The 16,871-nt window shown below is 36.4% G+C and overlaps 1 protein-coding gene across 2 annotated transcripts in view; it reads right to left on the reverse strand.

Moving 5' to 3' along the window:
- Positions 1–16,871, reverse strand: part of elp4 (elongator acetyltransferase complex subunit 4) — a 90,283-nt gene that overhangs the window by 44,056 nt on the left and 29,356 nt on the right. For both annotated transcript variants that reach the window (XM_067401334.1, XM_067401335.1), the window contains exons 7-8: positions 8,511–8,699; positions 991–1,099 (exon numbers count right to left, since the gene is read on the reverse strand). In XM_067401334.1, the coding sequence (XP_067257435.1) occupies positions 991–1,099; positions 8,511–8,699 (298 nt within the window). The remainder of the gene's footprint in view (positions 1–990; positions 1,100–8,510; positions 8,700–16,871) is intronic.

A 16,871-nucleotide genomic window follows, 5' to 3' on the forward strand; every position in this document is an offset into this window, starting at 1 on the left:
ATTTATTTTTCTATATATTCAGTTTTCATGTGAGATTAAGTTTTATTAAATTTGTTAAATTTGAATAAGTTTTATACTATTTGGCTTTATATACTATATGGCTTTATTTCAGTTTTAGTTTTAGTCATTTTAATACTTAAAAATAGAAATATACCCCTGGCAGCTAAATAAAATGAGTTTAAGTTTTTCATCTAATATTTATATGTTTTATATATTTATTTATTATATTATAATTTATATTTCCATTTCAGCTTCTTTTTAAATAACAGAAACATTTTTTTTAATAACGATTTCTGAGTCACCCTCATGTCATTGATTTACTATCATAGTTTTTGTTAATTTGAATTAAATTTTATTTTCACTTTACTTTTAGTTTATATAATTTTATTGTGTTTTTCTCTTTTTTTTTTAAATATGTAAATATAGCATTTATACTTTTTTATTTATTCATTTTAGTTTATTTAGTTATTATTAAAGCACTTGAACTTAACCTAAACGAAAATGAGAAATGTTGTTTTGGCAACTTGATAAAATAAGTTTATTATTATTTTAATTAACAAATTAATGGTTAATAAATGATAATAACCCTGGTCCTCGTGACATTATGGTCACTAGATATGTTGATTTTTGTTTTTTATCAGATTTATTGTCAGAAATAAAATACAAAATCTAGCAACATTTTATTTTAGTGTCCTTGTTATACATGTTACATGTATTACCATAGTAATAACTATAAATTATGCATAATTACAAGCAACTAACCCCACAATAAACCTAACCCTGTAGTAAGTATACATAGATAATTAATATTGCTCAGTATTTAAATGTATAATCACACTGTAAAAAGGACAACCAACTATCTAAATCATATTGCTTAAAAAAATAGGTCTCAATTATTGCAGAATGACTTACAAGCCAATGATTATTAATACTTGTGCTTTTGTTTTTGTTTTTTGTCAGTGTATTTGAACTTTGTATGTTTCTTCTCACCGTGATAGTCTTTGTAAAGTGGGTTGGCCTCCTTCTCCGAGCCTCTGAATGATTCCAGAGCGATGGCTGTGTCACTCAGTCTGATTATTCGCCCCATTACGGCTCTGTTCTGAGAGTGCGAGATGGAAAGAGAGAGGGGGAATGGATGAGAAAGACAGGAAATACATGAGAGGAGTCCAATTAAAAGTGTACAAGCAAATGTAGAAACATCTAGAGGCATGCTGAGAGCATCTCTTGCTAATTAAACCCTTCATTACAAGCAGGGGTTTCACTCTCTTTGCTCTGAGAACTGAATTAGGTCAACATTATTGCTTGGAAAAAAAAAACGGAGCAGGGTATTCTGGAGACAGAATTCATGATCTTACAACAAAGCCTGAGTTTACAGATCTAAAACCACCTCAGTCACCAGTTAAATTTGAAAAATGTACCCATTTTACCAACACCACTCTCTATGAGGATTGAGGTGGACGATAACTTTTCCACCTCGGAAAAGTATTACTTTTCACACATATGGCAATATTGGGGTAGTATATCATAGACACTTTGTCAACCATCATATTTATTTCCCCTGAAAATGTAAAATATAACATTCAATGCATCAAAATGATGTTTTAACATACAAGCATTAGCATTAATCATGGCATCCAAACTGGTATTATTAAGTTATCTTTGGATGCCACCTCTGTGAACTGCTGCCTTTGGTTGCCTCGTGTAACATTAAATCCATCAGATCAGAGCAGAACATACGTTTGGTGCTCAAACACATTGAGAGCTCTGATTCCCTCAAACACATGCTCTCCAAATCTGTCTGTCTCTCTTACTCTGATCGCACAACTCATGCAGTGTCGCCATACGGCACAAATCTGGATGAACGTAAGCACAAAGCCACATCAACTCAGGGAAAGATCCAAAGATCCCGTCTGCATCAGAGCAAAGATATCTTATCCATCAATGCTTTTGTTCCAAAAATATCTGCTGTTAAATGGTGTAAATATGCCTTTTAGCTCATTAAGGTTTTGTGGCATGCAAGGATAACACAAATTTATATTTACGCTTTGAAATGGACTGGCTCATAATGTATTCCCAGTGATGATTTTAATTGCATAACAGATTAAAAAGTGGTAAAACATGCTGAAGAGAGATAAATGTAGGATAAATGTATTACAGAATTAGTGCTGTCAAATCGATTAATTGCATCTAACATAAAAGTTTGTGTTTACATAATATGTGTGTGTGTATATATTATTATATTTATTAGAGGTGTAACAGTACATGTATTCGTCCCAAAATAGTCACGGTACGGACGTCACGGTTCGGTGCATATAGTCAGACAACGAATACAGTCGGTCACAGGCGATCCGCACTCCAATCCAGAAGGGGCACGTGTGGTAATGCAACGCTGTTTGCTAACAGCCACAACAGGAAAAAGAGCAGAAGAAGAAGAACAGACGATCTATGCATAGAAATGTTTACGTGTAGTCACTCAACCAGTGTTTGAACCGCAGAAATAACATCTCACGTAGCATTACATTTACCTCAGGCAAGTCATTTAGTGTCCACAGCATGTTAGTTCACTAGAGAAATTAAGCATTTCACTTAATATATGCACTATATTAGTTTATATATTCATTATATTTACTTTACCTGTTAGTAATGTCTTAATTATTTAATATATGTTTAAATACATTTTATGAGAGTAACTGTGTAAATTATCGTAAATGAGCAACTGAATTTAATAGTTTGGGCTCTGTTGGTAATTGTAACCTTTAAAATTATATAATGTGGAAGAAAGTGCTCCTTGTATGTAGTTTACATCATTAGCTGAGATAGATTTGTTTTATCCTTAAGAAAATGTTTATTATAACTGAATTTATTTAAAGAAACAATTTGTTCAATAAACCACTGTTTAATAAAAAAGAAGAAAAAAAAAAAAAAATTATATATATATATATATATATATATATATATATATATATATATATATATATATATATATATATATATATATATATATATATATATATTTTAACAAGCTTCTATATTTAGATGCAATTAATCGATTTGACATCACTAGTCTTAATATTAAATAAACACAGGGGCATATGAAAACCTCTGACCTTGACCTTACTGATATGAAGACTGAATATAAGACTGAACAAACACAAATCAGATGAGAGATGAGAAAATAAGCCAGTTTAAAGTGTTAAAGAGCGAAAAAACACAAATGAAAAACAGTATAAGAAGCAAATCTGCTGAGAGCGCCTCCTCCTGGCCAAAAACTAATACAGCGACCCTTCAGAAAGGTGGGAGCACTCCAAAGAAAGGCAGTAGTGAAAAATTAATCTCTATGCCACTCCTGAATATTTCATACACTCCCTCTCTGTAGCAGCTGACGCGGCCTAATGCAGTTTTCATGCATCCGTGTCCTTTCTTTTTTTCTTGCCATTCCTTCCTCTCATCTACAGCAGACTTTGAGAGCATGCTTGTTTGTGTATGCAGCCTTGACCCTTTTCCCAAATCTAGCATAAAAAATTTAACCCATGCAACTGTGTTAGTGACAGTCACTGCTACATCAACACTATCACACCAATTCAAACTAAAAGTGCAATGCAACTGTACAACAGTTGGGCCAACACATTGAAGGCTGAAGTCCAGGATGGGATCCAAACAGATGGGTTAACAAAAGGTAGGGGAAGAGACACCGTTTTAAATCGATTGATTGTGTCATTTATAATTCATAATTATATTAGGGAACATTGTGTAGTTGAAACTTGAAGCACCTATAAATAAAGATGTTTTTATGGATATGGCAGGAAAAACACACTTCCGTTAACACATTAACACATAACACATTAACATGTGACCTGTATCTGGATGTTGTCCACATACGCATTGAAAAGCCAAGTGTAAACGTGTTTGTGATCAGAATGTCATCCGAACAACGTGTCCTGGTTCGGAGGTAGTCGAAGACGCATTGTGATCGGATCACAGTGTAATGTAAACGCAATCCAGCTATCGTATCTACATTCAGAGGGCGACGTCATATAAATCCCCACCCCAGGCTCTCTGCGTGGCTGTCAGATGCAGTTTTGACAAGAAATTATCCTTCTTTGAACTTTACAATAAAAGTCAATCTTTAAAACAGTTTATTTAGACTTACATGATACCTTGTGTGTCATTTTCCATTTTAATTGTGCAACATTATCTAAACGAGGTGATCGCATATGTTTTTATTGTTTCAGTTTATTCATCTCCCAATTCTGTCAATATAGTCATTGTACGCTATAACCTTAAACCCAGATGATGTGACTTGTTCAACATGATCAACCCACCCAGTTATTTTTGTATGAGTAACTCTGGAAGTATTTATTCAATGGGACATTGTTTAATTTGTATGGACTTTACTCTTAATTTGGTGTCGTATAGCTTAGTTCTAATTAATGCATTCTTTTATTTCTTTAATACAAAGGCGTTTTCTACATTTTAGGCTACAAAAACAAACACTTGCACGCTCCTTTCAAACATAAAATGCATCAGAATAATCTTTATATCATACAAGATTAATACAAGATTAATGTTGGGAAACTTAAATTGGAAGATTACGTACCAATTAAAAAAAAAAAAATCTGTGCTGTGTGCACTGCATTGATAGAGGCTAAAGTGAAAGTTGTTTTACACTATAAAGCCATTTGAAGCTTCTGCCTTTCAAACATGCCTAATTTAAATATTGTGCGGGAAATCCAATCGGTTATCCGGATACAGAGGCCACTTCATGTGAACAAATGTAAACGCGCCATGTCCTGATTGCCAAATGATCCGATCTGCTTGATAAGTTCATGGTGATCGCTTGTTAATGCTAAGTGTAAACGCAGCCATTGTTGTTTTAAATGTGGCCAATATTCCAGTGTGAACAGATCATGGTTCTGAACTGACCTACATACACAAAAAAAATTATACAAACAGGGATGTCAGCTTTTTATCACAAAATCCACTCATTTGCTTCTCAAAATTAGTCCAAAACTAGCCCCGTTGCGTTCCATGGGGTATTCTGGTAAAAATCGCCCTTCGGTGGTTAAATATCGCATTAGTGTGGTCACTACAACAACCTGCGGAAACAGTGAAAAAGTAACCCAATCCAAATGTCTTGATAATGTTGGGTATGTAAAATCTTTGAATAGACTATCATGAGCGACAAATGTTGATCTCGAGTGACATAAAAAAAAATAAAATAAAAAAAAAAAATCACATGAATTCCAATATGTCTGTTCACACTGCGGTCGCATTACAAAACATCTAACCTGTATCGGATTTAGTACCACATATGGTACAGTTGCTGCAACAGTTAGAACTTGCGCATTTTTGTGGGGAAATCTGTGCAATTAATAGGTTTTAAAATCGCAAACAGTGTTAAATATAGACCTTATAAAGCCCCGCCCCTTAACAACACTGCACCGGTTTGTAAATCCACAGCATGAAGGTAAGATCTTACGGAAATCTTTCCAGTCTGCTGACATTTGTTATGACATCCACTTCAAACATTGCAATGCTCATTATAACTCTACAATAAGTAAATTCACTTCACTAGCTAATTGCTCTTCAACAGCGATGCCATAGAAATATACAGAACTACCGCTAAAAATGTAAGTTCAAACACAAAATTGTAAAGATGGCTGAGCACTTGTTGAACAGATTCAATGAAGTAATTGATAACCAAAACTTAACACATCTAAGATAGACCTGCTCTACAAGTCACATCAAAACAAACCAAAGTCTAGTCATGATAGCAGTCCAGCTCTTCCATCTCCAAAGCTGTCATTCTTCAGACTGGGTCTCCAAGGTCCTGACCCAACAGAGGGACTTTGGCTATTTGAGCAGAGATTGATTAAAGACTCAGATGGACTGTGGCTTTAATCTCATCAGAGGAGGCTTTGAATGCCCGGCCCCTTCCTGTCAACATTAAAAATACATGACAGGATACATGACTTTTCATTATAAGTCGCATCAGATGGACTTCAGATGAGGTGCTAATGCAAATAATGGAGGGATTAACACAGCAGTTCTACAAACGTTGACCCCAAGTTTAGCAGTTAAAGCAAAAAAATATTGATTCCTCACACTATACACTAGTAATGGTACTGTACATTAAGAAAACCTCTTCAAGCTCCACATAGGAGAAGATGTATTGATACAAAAGCTTTTGAGATGTAGACTGAAAAACAAATTCAAGCGGATTCAGGTGCATTGTTGGCGTGTTGCTATTTTCACGCAACTGAAATAGACTTCACCATTGACCATCTGAAACCTGGTCTAAAGTCAATGGTGCAATTTTTTTTTGTTGTTATTTAAAGAGTGCCTTAGTAATATGCGCCTACAGGCGGGTGCACAACGCGCGTGTACGCAAGCATCCAAAGCACCTGCCGAAAATCCGCGTCTCAGTTAGCGTGTGAATACTGAATTGAGCTCTCTTTCACGTCTTTCTTGCACTTGAGCGAACATATTCACAAACATTAATGCCAAAAAACAAAACAAAAAAAAAAACAGTCAGGTATGGCTTGAGCGAACGTAAACGGTCGATAAAGACTACACGAGTACAGTATCAGTATAATGGATCCGTGCATTAGGTCTTAAAGTGACAGCAGCCTAATATTTCTGCTAATCAAACAAAAAAAGGACAAAAAAATGCACTCACTGCTCTTGACTGAATAAATTTTGAAACTTTAATAAGGATTAATTTATTTTTAATGAATACAGTGAAGACTATCCAGTGTTTACATTTGATTACTTTATTCAATGTCTCTACCTGAAAACTACTGTTTTTAATAATGTTTTACATTTATATTAGTTAAGCTAGTAGTTTTAGCTGTAGTAATTGGAATAGAGACTTGGTTTTCACTGGTATCTAAAATTGTGGTGTCAAAACTGGCTGTTTTTGCATAAACAATTTAATGGCCAATAAAAATATTTATGGCCGGTAAATTTTAATACAAGTCACCAGCCATTGGCAGGTGTGGCAATAAGTTAGTTTTAGGCCCCTTTTCCATCACATCCATTCCGCAAAACCACTTTCAAACCAATCACAGCGTTTACACCGCAGAAAACCGCTGTGTGCCCCCCCGGCCTCCCTCAGAGGGGTTTTAGCACTTTGTTTCCAAACGGACAAAGAACAGCGAGATCTTGTCTTTTGAGCGCACTTAGAGCACAGCGGCTGTGGCCTCACTCTCGTTGGCTAATGGAGGCACAAAGAAAAGGGCCTCTCAGGAACCGAAAGACGCTGAAAGAGAGAAGCACCCAGAAAGACTCGAGACTGACCATTGGGTGGCTGAATGCAAAGTTGAGGGCCACAGACAAAGAACTGTGGGTTCACGCGCCAATGAAGAAGCTCCTCTGAAGGCCAAACATACATGTACTCAAACAGATACACACACAGGCCCCCTGAACCCCAGCCAAGCGGAACCTCATTCACACAACGGAGGGGGGTCGACTCTTTGACTCCGGCTCATGGGGCGGTTATGGTGTGCCAGGGTGGACAAACTTATGGTGACCTCAATGCTGGTCCATGTGACTGACAGTTAAAAAAAAAAAAAGTCTAAAAAGGCCATTTTGCAGGATTAGTTCTGGATGTTGATGTTGGAAATCACAAGTATCTTCATCACAAGTATTGATGGTACCGATAATTCAAAAGTTTGAAAAGACAGCAAAAACAAGAATAAATTCGATATTTTCGGAGAAAAATGCGAGTGGTGCTTGCCTGATAAGATAGAAGCTGCATCCAAAATCACATACATTCTTGAGTAGGTACTTATTCTGAACAAGTAAATACTTCATGACCACTAAAATTAAGTATGAATGTGTGTAGTATGAATATAATCCACATGTACTATATTCACCATGCTGTCATTATCATGTGACCAACCAGCGTCAGTTAGGTCGCTGCCATTCACAAATCCTCTCCCGTGGCCTCATGGGAGAGTAAAGTGTCCATCTTACGCACACTTCAGAATCCCATCGGAAGTAGTAAGTCATCTAAGTACTTTTATGAGTCCTGTGAATTAATTTCAGAAATAATTCTTTTATCACATACTGTTTTTCACCTACTATATAGCAGGGAAGTATGCAATTTCAGACGCAGAAGGATGTGTTATGAGTAGTTGCTTTTTTTTTTTTTTTTTTTTTTTTTAAACAAAGTCTCTTCTGCTCACCAAGGCTGCATTTATTTGATCAAAAATACAGTAAAAAACAAAAACATTCTGAAATATTCTTAAAATTTAAAATATCTGTTTTCTATTTTAATATATTGTAAAATGTAATTTATTCCTGTGATGCAAAGCTGAATTTTTTAGCATCATTACTCCAGTCTTCAGTTGTAACATGGTCCTTCAGAAACCATCAATGTTGAAAACATTACCATTTACTTTTTTTTTTTTTCAGGATTATATGATAAAAAGTAAGTTAAACAGTATTTAATTGAAACCGAAAATTGATTGAAATTGAAAAACCAGAAACTATTTGATTAATCATACCTGTATGAGGTGGGAGGGTACGGTCACCATAGCCACTGAGAGTGAAGTGCGTAACAGGCCTCGGAGGGCATAGAGAAAGGTGGTGAGGGCGTGGCAGTGGGCGGGGTTATCCTTACAGCACACATCATCCCCCCACAGTGCAGATCCCAGAGAATGGAGACCCAGCCGCAGGACATTCCGAACCTTGGACTACAGAGGTCAAAAAGATGAACATTTGAATTTAAAACAACACTGTATTGTCAGGATATGTACAATTCATCTGAACAAATCCACATCTGTCTTTTGCAATGAATATTTTATTAAAGCACTATAGGGAAAACTTTGGCAAACTTGTTCAATAATGTATGAATAAATATCTTCCAGCATTTTAATAAGTGCACCTTAATTTAGAATAGAAATAAGGAGAAACCTGTAGTGCATGGCACTGCACAGTAATATATCAAATTATACTTCATTTTTACCTACAGTGTTTACAACTATATAACAAGAAATTCTGCAGCTAAATAAGAATTTTGTAAAACAAGTGAAACATTGTATGACCTAGACGTGCATTTACTGTACACAAAATATCAGTGCTTGCAGTTCTTTGACACTGTCATGATATTCGGGATTCGTTGTATTTCTTTCTGCTGTGCACGAGGATCAACACGCAACATGAATATGGTACTGCAAAGATAGCTATGAATGGATAAATGGTGGTAAAAAATAAATCAATATGCAAATAAATGCAAGAAAGACAACCAATTACAATTCAGTTCGCAAATACTGAATACCAACGCTGTCACTGTTGGTACGATTTCAAATAACAAACCATCGGCATCAATGAGAAACTTATGAGAGATTTTATTCATAAACTTTTTAGAGTCACCATGAAATCAAAATGAACATTTCTTATTTTTTAATGGACTATTGCAGTATTTATTATAAAATAAAAAAACAAAACTAATTCGCCTAAGATCCTCCTATGCCATTTTATAATGGGGGTTTACGATTTGTGTGTAAAATAAAGCCTGTGGTAAACATAACTTGCCAGTTTACATACTTTACTCATAAATTGAAAATTTTGAGGGAACCAGCAGCGAATTAGACTTCCATGTTTTGAGGCACCACTCTCTAGATCCAACCGTCCAATCAATTCCCAATGGACAAAATCAAGTCCCACCCTATTTTAACAAGGTTAAAATAATGGAGGAGAAAGAAAAGGACTGTAACAATTCAACAATTTAAATTGTGGATTTGCTTAACTACAAACAATACTATAAAAAACAAGTGAATATGCATAAAATGAGAAATTATTTTATATAATTAGTAAGATTTGACTATTTAAGTGCAGTCTGTGCTTCTGTCTTGTATTGTTTTTTAATAAATGTATGTTGAAATCACAGGACAATACTTAATTTACTTAAATTAGAGACTCTCAACAGGACACGATTAGCTATTGTACAATTTCACATTTGTACTCTCTCTACAATGAATGAGAGGGAGAGAGAGAGAGAATGGTGAAAAGCAAACAAAACAGTGCCCAAATAGTATGTCATACATAAGTGTGCAATGACTTGTGTAACTAAGTCAGTAGTGGAATCCTGTCTGTAGTGAAAAGCCTTTTGTCTGTTGGAGTGAGGGTCATGTACCTCTCAAACAACTTGAATCAATGAAACAAACGGCCCAGCCAAGACCACTCAACAGCACGGTCAAACGGAACACGATGGTCAAAAGTGATTGGACGACATCTTCCAATCAGGACAGTCGCCTGACATGACCACAATGTGGCTGTCAACCTAAGAGCCAAAATGTCTGCTTCCAACAAGTGCCAGGAAATTCTTGGCACGTTTTCCACCAACATCAGCCAAGCTAAGGGGCCATGGGTGAGAGATGTGCCCTCTACAGTGTGCAAAGCCTGAGATAGAGCGACAGAGAATTTAACCTTATTCACAAACCATCAAAGACCATAGAGCTTATTCTGAACCTGCTAAATAGAGATGGAGAAGACACCTGTCTCAGATCAGAACATCTATAACACTGGCCTCAGGGAACCATGTAAGACGCAATACAAGTTTCAGATATCTTGAAAAAAAGGACAACTTCATATTTGCATATTTATGAGGAGAAGATGATCACAGATCATACCTAATAGCTTTGCAGCCTTTAGTAAGCCATTCGGTGACAAATATACTTTTTGGACAAGCTGTGGACTTGCCAACACAACAAGTAAGCTACTGTAGAAGTCAAATTAAAGGATTAGTTCACCCAAAAATGAAAATTCTGTCATTAATTATTCACCCTCATGTCTGGAAGACTTTGGTTCATCTTCAGAACAAAAATTAAGATATTTTTTTATGAAATCTGAAAGCTTACTCCATAGACAGCTACGAAACTGAAGCTTTGACACTTCAAAAAGTTCATAAAGTGATCGTAAAAGTGGTTAAGTCCAAATTTTGTCAAGAGACACAATCGGAAAAGAAGCTCAACTGAACTTGCTTGATGCACGAAAACAAACCTCTTCCGGAAGCTCAAATGCGCTGCATAAACCTCACAGTTTTTTGCAGAAGCTCAAACGTGCTGCATAACACGAGAATAAACCTCACTGGTTCTTGCGTAACACATCAGAATGAACCTCATTGGTTCTTGCAGAAGCTCAAACGTGCTGCGTAACACGAGAATGAACCTCATTGGTTCTTCTGGAAGCTCAAACGTGCTGCGTAACACGAGAATGAACCTCATTAGTTCTTGAGAAGCTCAAACGTGCTGTGTAACACGAGAATGAACCTCACTGGTTCTTGCTGAAGCTCAAACGTGCTGCGTAACACGAGAATGAACCACATTGGTTCTTGCATAACACACCAGAATGAACCTCATTGGTTTGTGCAGAAGCTCAAACGTGCTGCGTAACGCGAGAATGAACCTCATTGGTTCTTGCATAACACACCAGAGTGAACCTCATTGGTTTGTGCAGAAGCTCAAACGTGCTGCGTAACGCGAGAATGAACCTCATTGGTTCTTGCATAACACACCAGAATGAACCTCATTGGTTTGTGCAGAAGCTCAAACGTGCTGCGTAACGCGAGAATGAACCTCACTGGTTCTTCTGGAAGCTCAAACGTGCTGCGTAACACGAGAATGAACCTCACTGGTTCTTCTGGAAGCTCAAACGTGCTGCGTAACGCGAGAATGAACCTCACTGGTTCTTCTGGAAGCTCAAACGTGCTGCGTAACGCGAGAATGAACCTCACTGGTTCTTCTGGAAGCTCAAACGTGCTGCGTAACATGAGAATGAACTTCATTGGTTCTTGCAGAAGCTCAAACGTGCTGCGTAACATGAGAATGAACCTCATTGGTTCTTGCTGAAGCTCAAACGTGCTGAGTAACACGAGAATGAACCTCATTGGTTCTTCTGGAAGCTCAAACGTGCTGCGTAACATGAGAATGAACCTCATTGGTTCTTGCATAACACACCAGAATGAACCTCATTGGTTTGTGCAGAAGCTCAAACGTGCTGCGTAACGCGAGAATGAACCTCATTGGTTCTTCTGGAAGCTCAAACGTGCTGCGTAACATGAGAATGAACCTCATTGGTTCTTGCATAACACACCAGAATGAACCTCATTGGTTTGTGCAGAAGCTCAAACGTGCTGCGTAACGCGAGAATGAACCTCATTGGTTCTTCTGGAAGCTCAAACGTGCTGCGTAACACGAGAATGAACCTCATTGGTTCTTGCTGAAGCTCAAACGTGCTGCGTAACATGAGAATGAACCTCATTGGTTCTTGCATAACACACCAGAATGAACCTCATTGGTTTGTGCAGAAGCTCAAACGTGCTGCGTAACGCGAGAATGAACCTCATTGGTTCTTCTGGAAGCTCAAACGTGCTGCGTAACACGAGAATGAACCTCATTGGTTCTTCTGGAAGCTCAAACGTGCTGCGTAACATGAGAATGAACCTCATTGGTTCTTGCATAACACACCAGAATGAACCTCATTGGTTTGTGCAGAAGCTCAAACGTGCTGAGTAACACGAGAATGAACCTCTTTTTTTTTTCTTCTGGAACCTCCAACGTGCTGCGTAACATGAGAATGAACTTCATTGGTTCTTGCAGAAGCTCAAACGTGCTGCGTAACATGAGAATGAACCTCATTGGTTCTTGCATAACACACCAGAATGAACCTCATTGGTTCTTCTGGAAGCTCAAACGTGCTGCGTAACATGAGAATGAACCTCATTGGTTCTTGCATAACACACCAGAATGAACCTCATTGGTTTGTGCAGAAGCTCAAACGTGCTGAGTAACACGAGAATGAACCTCATTGGTTCTTCTGGAAGCTCAAACGTGCTGCGTAACACGAGAATGAACCTCATTGGTTCTTGCTGAAGCTCAAACGTGCTGCGTAACACGAGAATGAACCTCATTGGTTCTTGCTGAAGCTCAAACGTGCTGAGTAACACGAGAATGAACCTCATTGGTTCTTCTGGAAGCTCAAACGTGCTGCGTAACATGAGAATGGACCTCATTGGTTCTTGCTGAAGCTGAAATGTCAGGAAACAATGCAAAATAATATTTCCATGATTTTTACAGGCTGTATATACATGGAAATATTATTTTGCATCCTTTCCTATTAATTAAAGAGAAAGATAAAATGTAATTCTGGCTAATGTAACTGTAGAAAACACTGTAGAAATAGTTCTTGAGACAAAAAATGTTTAAAGCTATTATAATCTAGCTTTTACATCATCCTACACTTTTAAAATTTTCTCTTTTCTCTTTGAAATAGAGAAAAGGAGGGTAGAGATCTTAAACAAACCAGCTGAAAATAGTCATGGTGTTGAATTAGGTCTACCGCCCCGGTTGTTCTCCTCACATCAGCCTTCGTCCACTGACAATAAACACCCTCCACGCCGTCCAGCAATCACAAGCATCTCAAGTTAAATAAACCTCATTGTTTGACTGTTTCCAAAGCTTCTTTAGGGTTGAGCTCAACATTTCACCAGAGAGGGTGTTCCTGACTGGCTTCCTCCTTGCCTTCAGCCACACTCCAGCTTTTTTTTTTATCACTCACACTCTTTTCCCCACTATGTGTCCATGAGAAAGATGATACGCTTATATCCAATTCTGATGATAACAAACACAACTGCTATTCTTTAAATAAAATAAATGTCCACTACCAAAGCTAACACAACCAATAAATGTTTTACTTTAAGTTTAATTCAAACTTCAAAGATCATTGCAATCATACTAGAATTGAGTCGCCAATCTGACAAACATTTTGGTCAGTCTCACTGTTGTCCCTGTTTGCTCTCATTCTGAACATTCTTGCCTTTGTGCCCATGTTCTCTCAACCTCATCACATTCCGCGACCTCTGCCAACAGAACGGCACTGTTTGATGATGTAAGCGCTTAATCCGTCGTTTGACTGACGGGGATCGAGGACTTCCAGGGTGAGGAGCCCGAGGTGTCCATCAGTGCCACGGATTCAAAGAAAAACACTGCAAATATCAAACAAGAAAGAGCTAGCATAAACGAGACTGAAACTACAAAACAGAATAAGATGTTACAGTTCATTGGGAACTTGATTCAATCAGATTTTTTTTTTTTTTTTTTAAAAAGGAGCAATAACAAGATTGTTTACAAGTCTAAATTTGGAGTTGCCCAACAAATGCATACAAAATTATATGACATGAGCTTGATGTGCTCATTTTTGCACAAAGTTTAGTCTTACTAAATTTTAAAATTTAGAGTAAAAAACAGAAGGTTTTTTCATTGTAAATGGGAGGACGAATACATTTTTTTTTCACATGTCTTCATGTAATCTAACAAAACTGTACACAGACATGATTAGCTTGTCTTTATTTAAATTAGAACTCCATTTAATTTATTATTTTGTTCTATTACCATTTTCTATTTTAGCAGAATTTTACACAACAAGCAATTTCTCTTTTTTAATTAAATGCTTGTTGGGTTGACATAAGCCTAAAGTGTAACTACAATATGTGCAAATGGAAAAGAAATCTCTGAAATATAAAATAAATAAAATAAAACACTGTTTTAAAACCCTGGAGTAAATCTGAGTGTCATTTGAGAGACTTTATATCGTTACCAATATAATAATTTAATTTAAGCTGATGAACAATAAAAACATTTACAGTCAATCAATTTATTATTTTATTTTTTTTTTTGCTTTTTAAAACAACATTATTGTGTGTTGGTGTGGGAGTAAATGTAGTTATTGTTTTTGTTCTAGGTGTGAACAAGCCCTTAACTGTGCGTTGACAAATTCTTATTCTTGTTCATTTTTAAGCATTGTTTAGGTTGCTTAATATTGGGATGTTGTTTTTCAGGTACTGAAAATTATGTGACATGAGCTTAATTAGTTAGTTTTTGCTCAGTTGGTAAGACTGAAATTGATAAAAGAGTTAAAAACAGAAGGTTTTATTTTCAAGTAAAGTCAAAGTGTAATTTTTTCCCAAAATGTCTTCATGTGATCTAACAAAACTGTACACAGACATGGTTACCATTAATGAACTCCATTTAACAAATAAATAAAATAAAATAAAATAAAATAAAATAAAATAAAATAAAATAAAATAAAATAAAATAAAATAAAATAAAATAAAATAAAATAAAATAAAATAAAATAAAATAAAATAAAATAAAGTAAAAAACACTTAAGAAAATTATTTCATTTTATTACCATTTGCTATGTTAGTAGTATTTAATGGAAGCTTGTTTCTGTCACGGAATTTAAAAAAATTTAAAAAGTTAATTGTGACATTTTATCTTACAATTCAGATTTTTTTTCTCTCTGAATTGGAAGAAATGTTTGAAATAACTTGCAACTGTGAGAGAAAAAAAACTCATAATTGTGAGATAAAGTCTCATTTACCTTTTTTATTTTGTTACTCTGTGGGAGGGAACAAAAAAGAATTGTGAGATGTAAACTCAGAATTCTGAGAATTGTGAGATCTAAATCTGATTTAAAAAAAAAGGTATGTGAGTTGTAAACTCTGAATTATAAGTTTATACCTTGCAATTGCATGAAACTCAGAATTGTGAGACATAAACTCAGAAAAGAGTTTTTTTTAGACTCTGGAATACATTTTAATGGGATTTTTGTATAGGTAACACTAACTTCATGTAATAAAGGTATAGATCTGTTTATTTTAAAGGCCCCAATATACTTCAAGTGAAATTGAAGAACGAACTGGTGTGATATCATTTCAAACAAAATCAGGCCAAAAAAAGTTCATTTGGTGAGTCCAAAAGTTCATTCCAGCTGGCAAACACCTTTAAAGTACCATTGGTCTGTGGTGATGATGTAATAGTTAGGTGTGTTCTAAAGGGGGTCGCACACCAGACGTGAAGCTCAGCACCGCGCCACGTCTTTAAAATTTGAACGCATTGAACGCCTGTCCGCGGCGCCCAGCTACGACAAAATCCTGCCGTGCCACAAAGCGCCATGTACATTGTTTTACATTAAATTTATATTATATTTCTCTCAAATCGTCATTAATGTATATACTGACTTCACCCTGTGCTGCAGGATACATCAGTTTTACATTCTTAGTTTAACAGCTTGAATAAAGTCTAAAAATGTATAATAAATGTAGCCTTTTCTTTAATTTTGCTCTGTTGTGCCATTTTTCCATGTACACTAACCTCAGTGCGAAATATTAAAGCATAGGCTTATGTAACGCTTCCCTGTTGACGTAAAACTCTCCCATCGTGCAGCTCTTCTATCAGGAGTCGATTCAAAAATGAGCTCGCACCTATATAATGCGCGATACCCGCGAGTTGTCCGAGACGCGAGCTTCTCGTCCGGTGTGCGACCCCCTTCAGACTCCACCTTCTTTGGCCTAGAAATCTTCTCCGGTTCATTTTTTTCTGTTCAGTCCATCAAGGTCAGACATCCGCGAGTAAAAACATGAACACACTGGAGAGCCAATTTATAGTCGAAAATGAAGTTGTGATTCTAATTGAAAGAGAAACTGACAATGTTTTTCCAATGCTATCTCACGACCAATTCGTACGTATTTTACGAGGTGGCTAATTTGTAAGAATTCATACGACCTCACTTGTACTAATTCATACAATTTGTACAAATTAGCCATATGTACAAATTGCCGTGAGATCAGGTGGGTTTTTTAATGTTATATACTCTAAAGATGCTTTCTTTAAAACAATCTATTATTTAAAGTGACACAAAGTTTGGTCACTAGACCATCTGTGGAGTTCGCCACATGACAGAAGCCACATTAGAGCCACATAAAGTTAGAAACTGATTAAAAATAGCGAGTGTATCCTCAAGCGGCCAGGTCCCAAGAGCGGCTCAGCAGATGCAGTGCTGATGTGGAAGTCAAGACAGGGGCT

This window comes from Chanodichthys erythropterus, chromosome 11, assembly GCF_024489055.1.
Source record: "Chanodichthys erythropterus isolate Z2021 chromosome 11, ASM2448905v1, whole genome shotgun sequence".
Classification (NCBI taxonomy): domain Eukaryota; kingdom Metazoa; phylum Chordata; class Actinopteri; order Cypriniformes; family Xenocyprididae; genus Chanodichthys; species Chanodichthys erythropterus.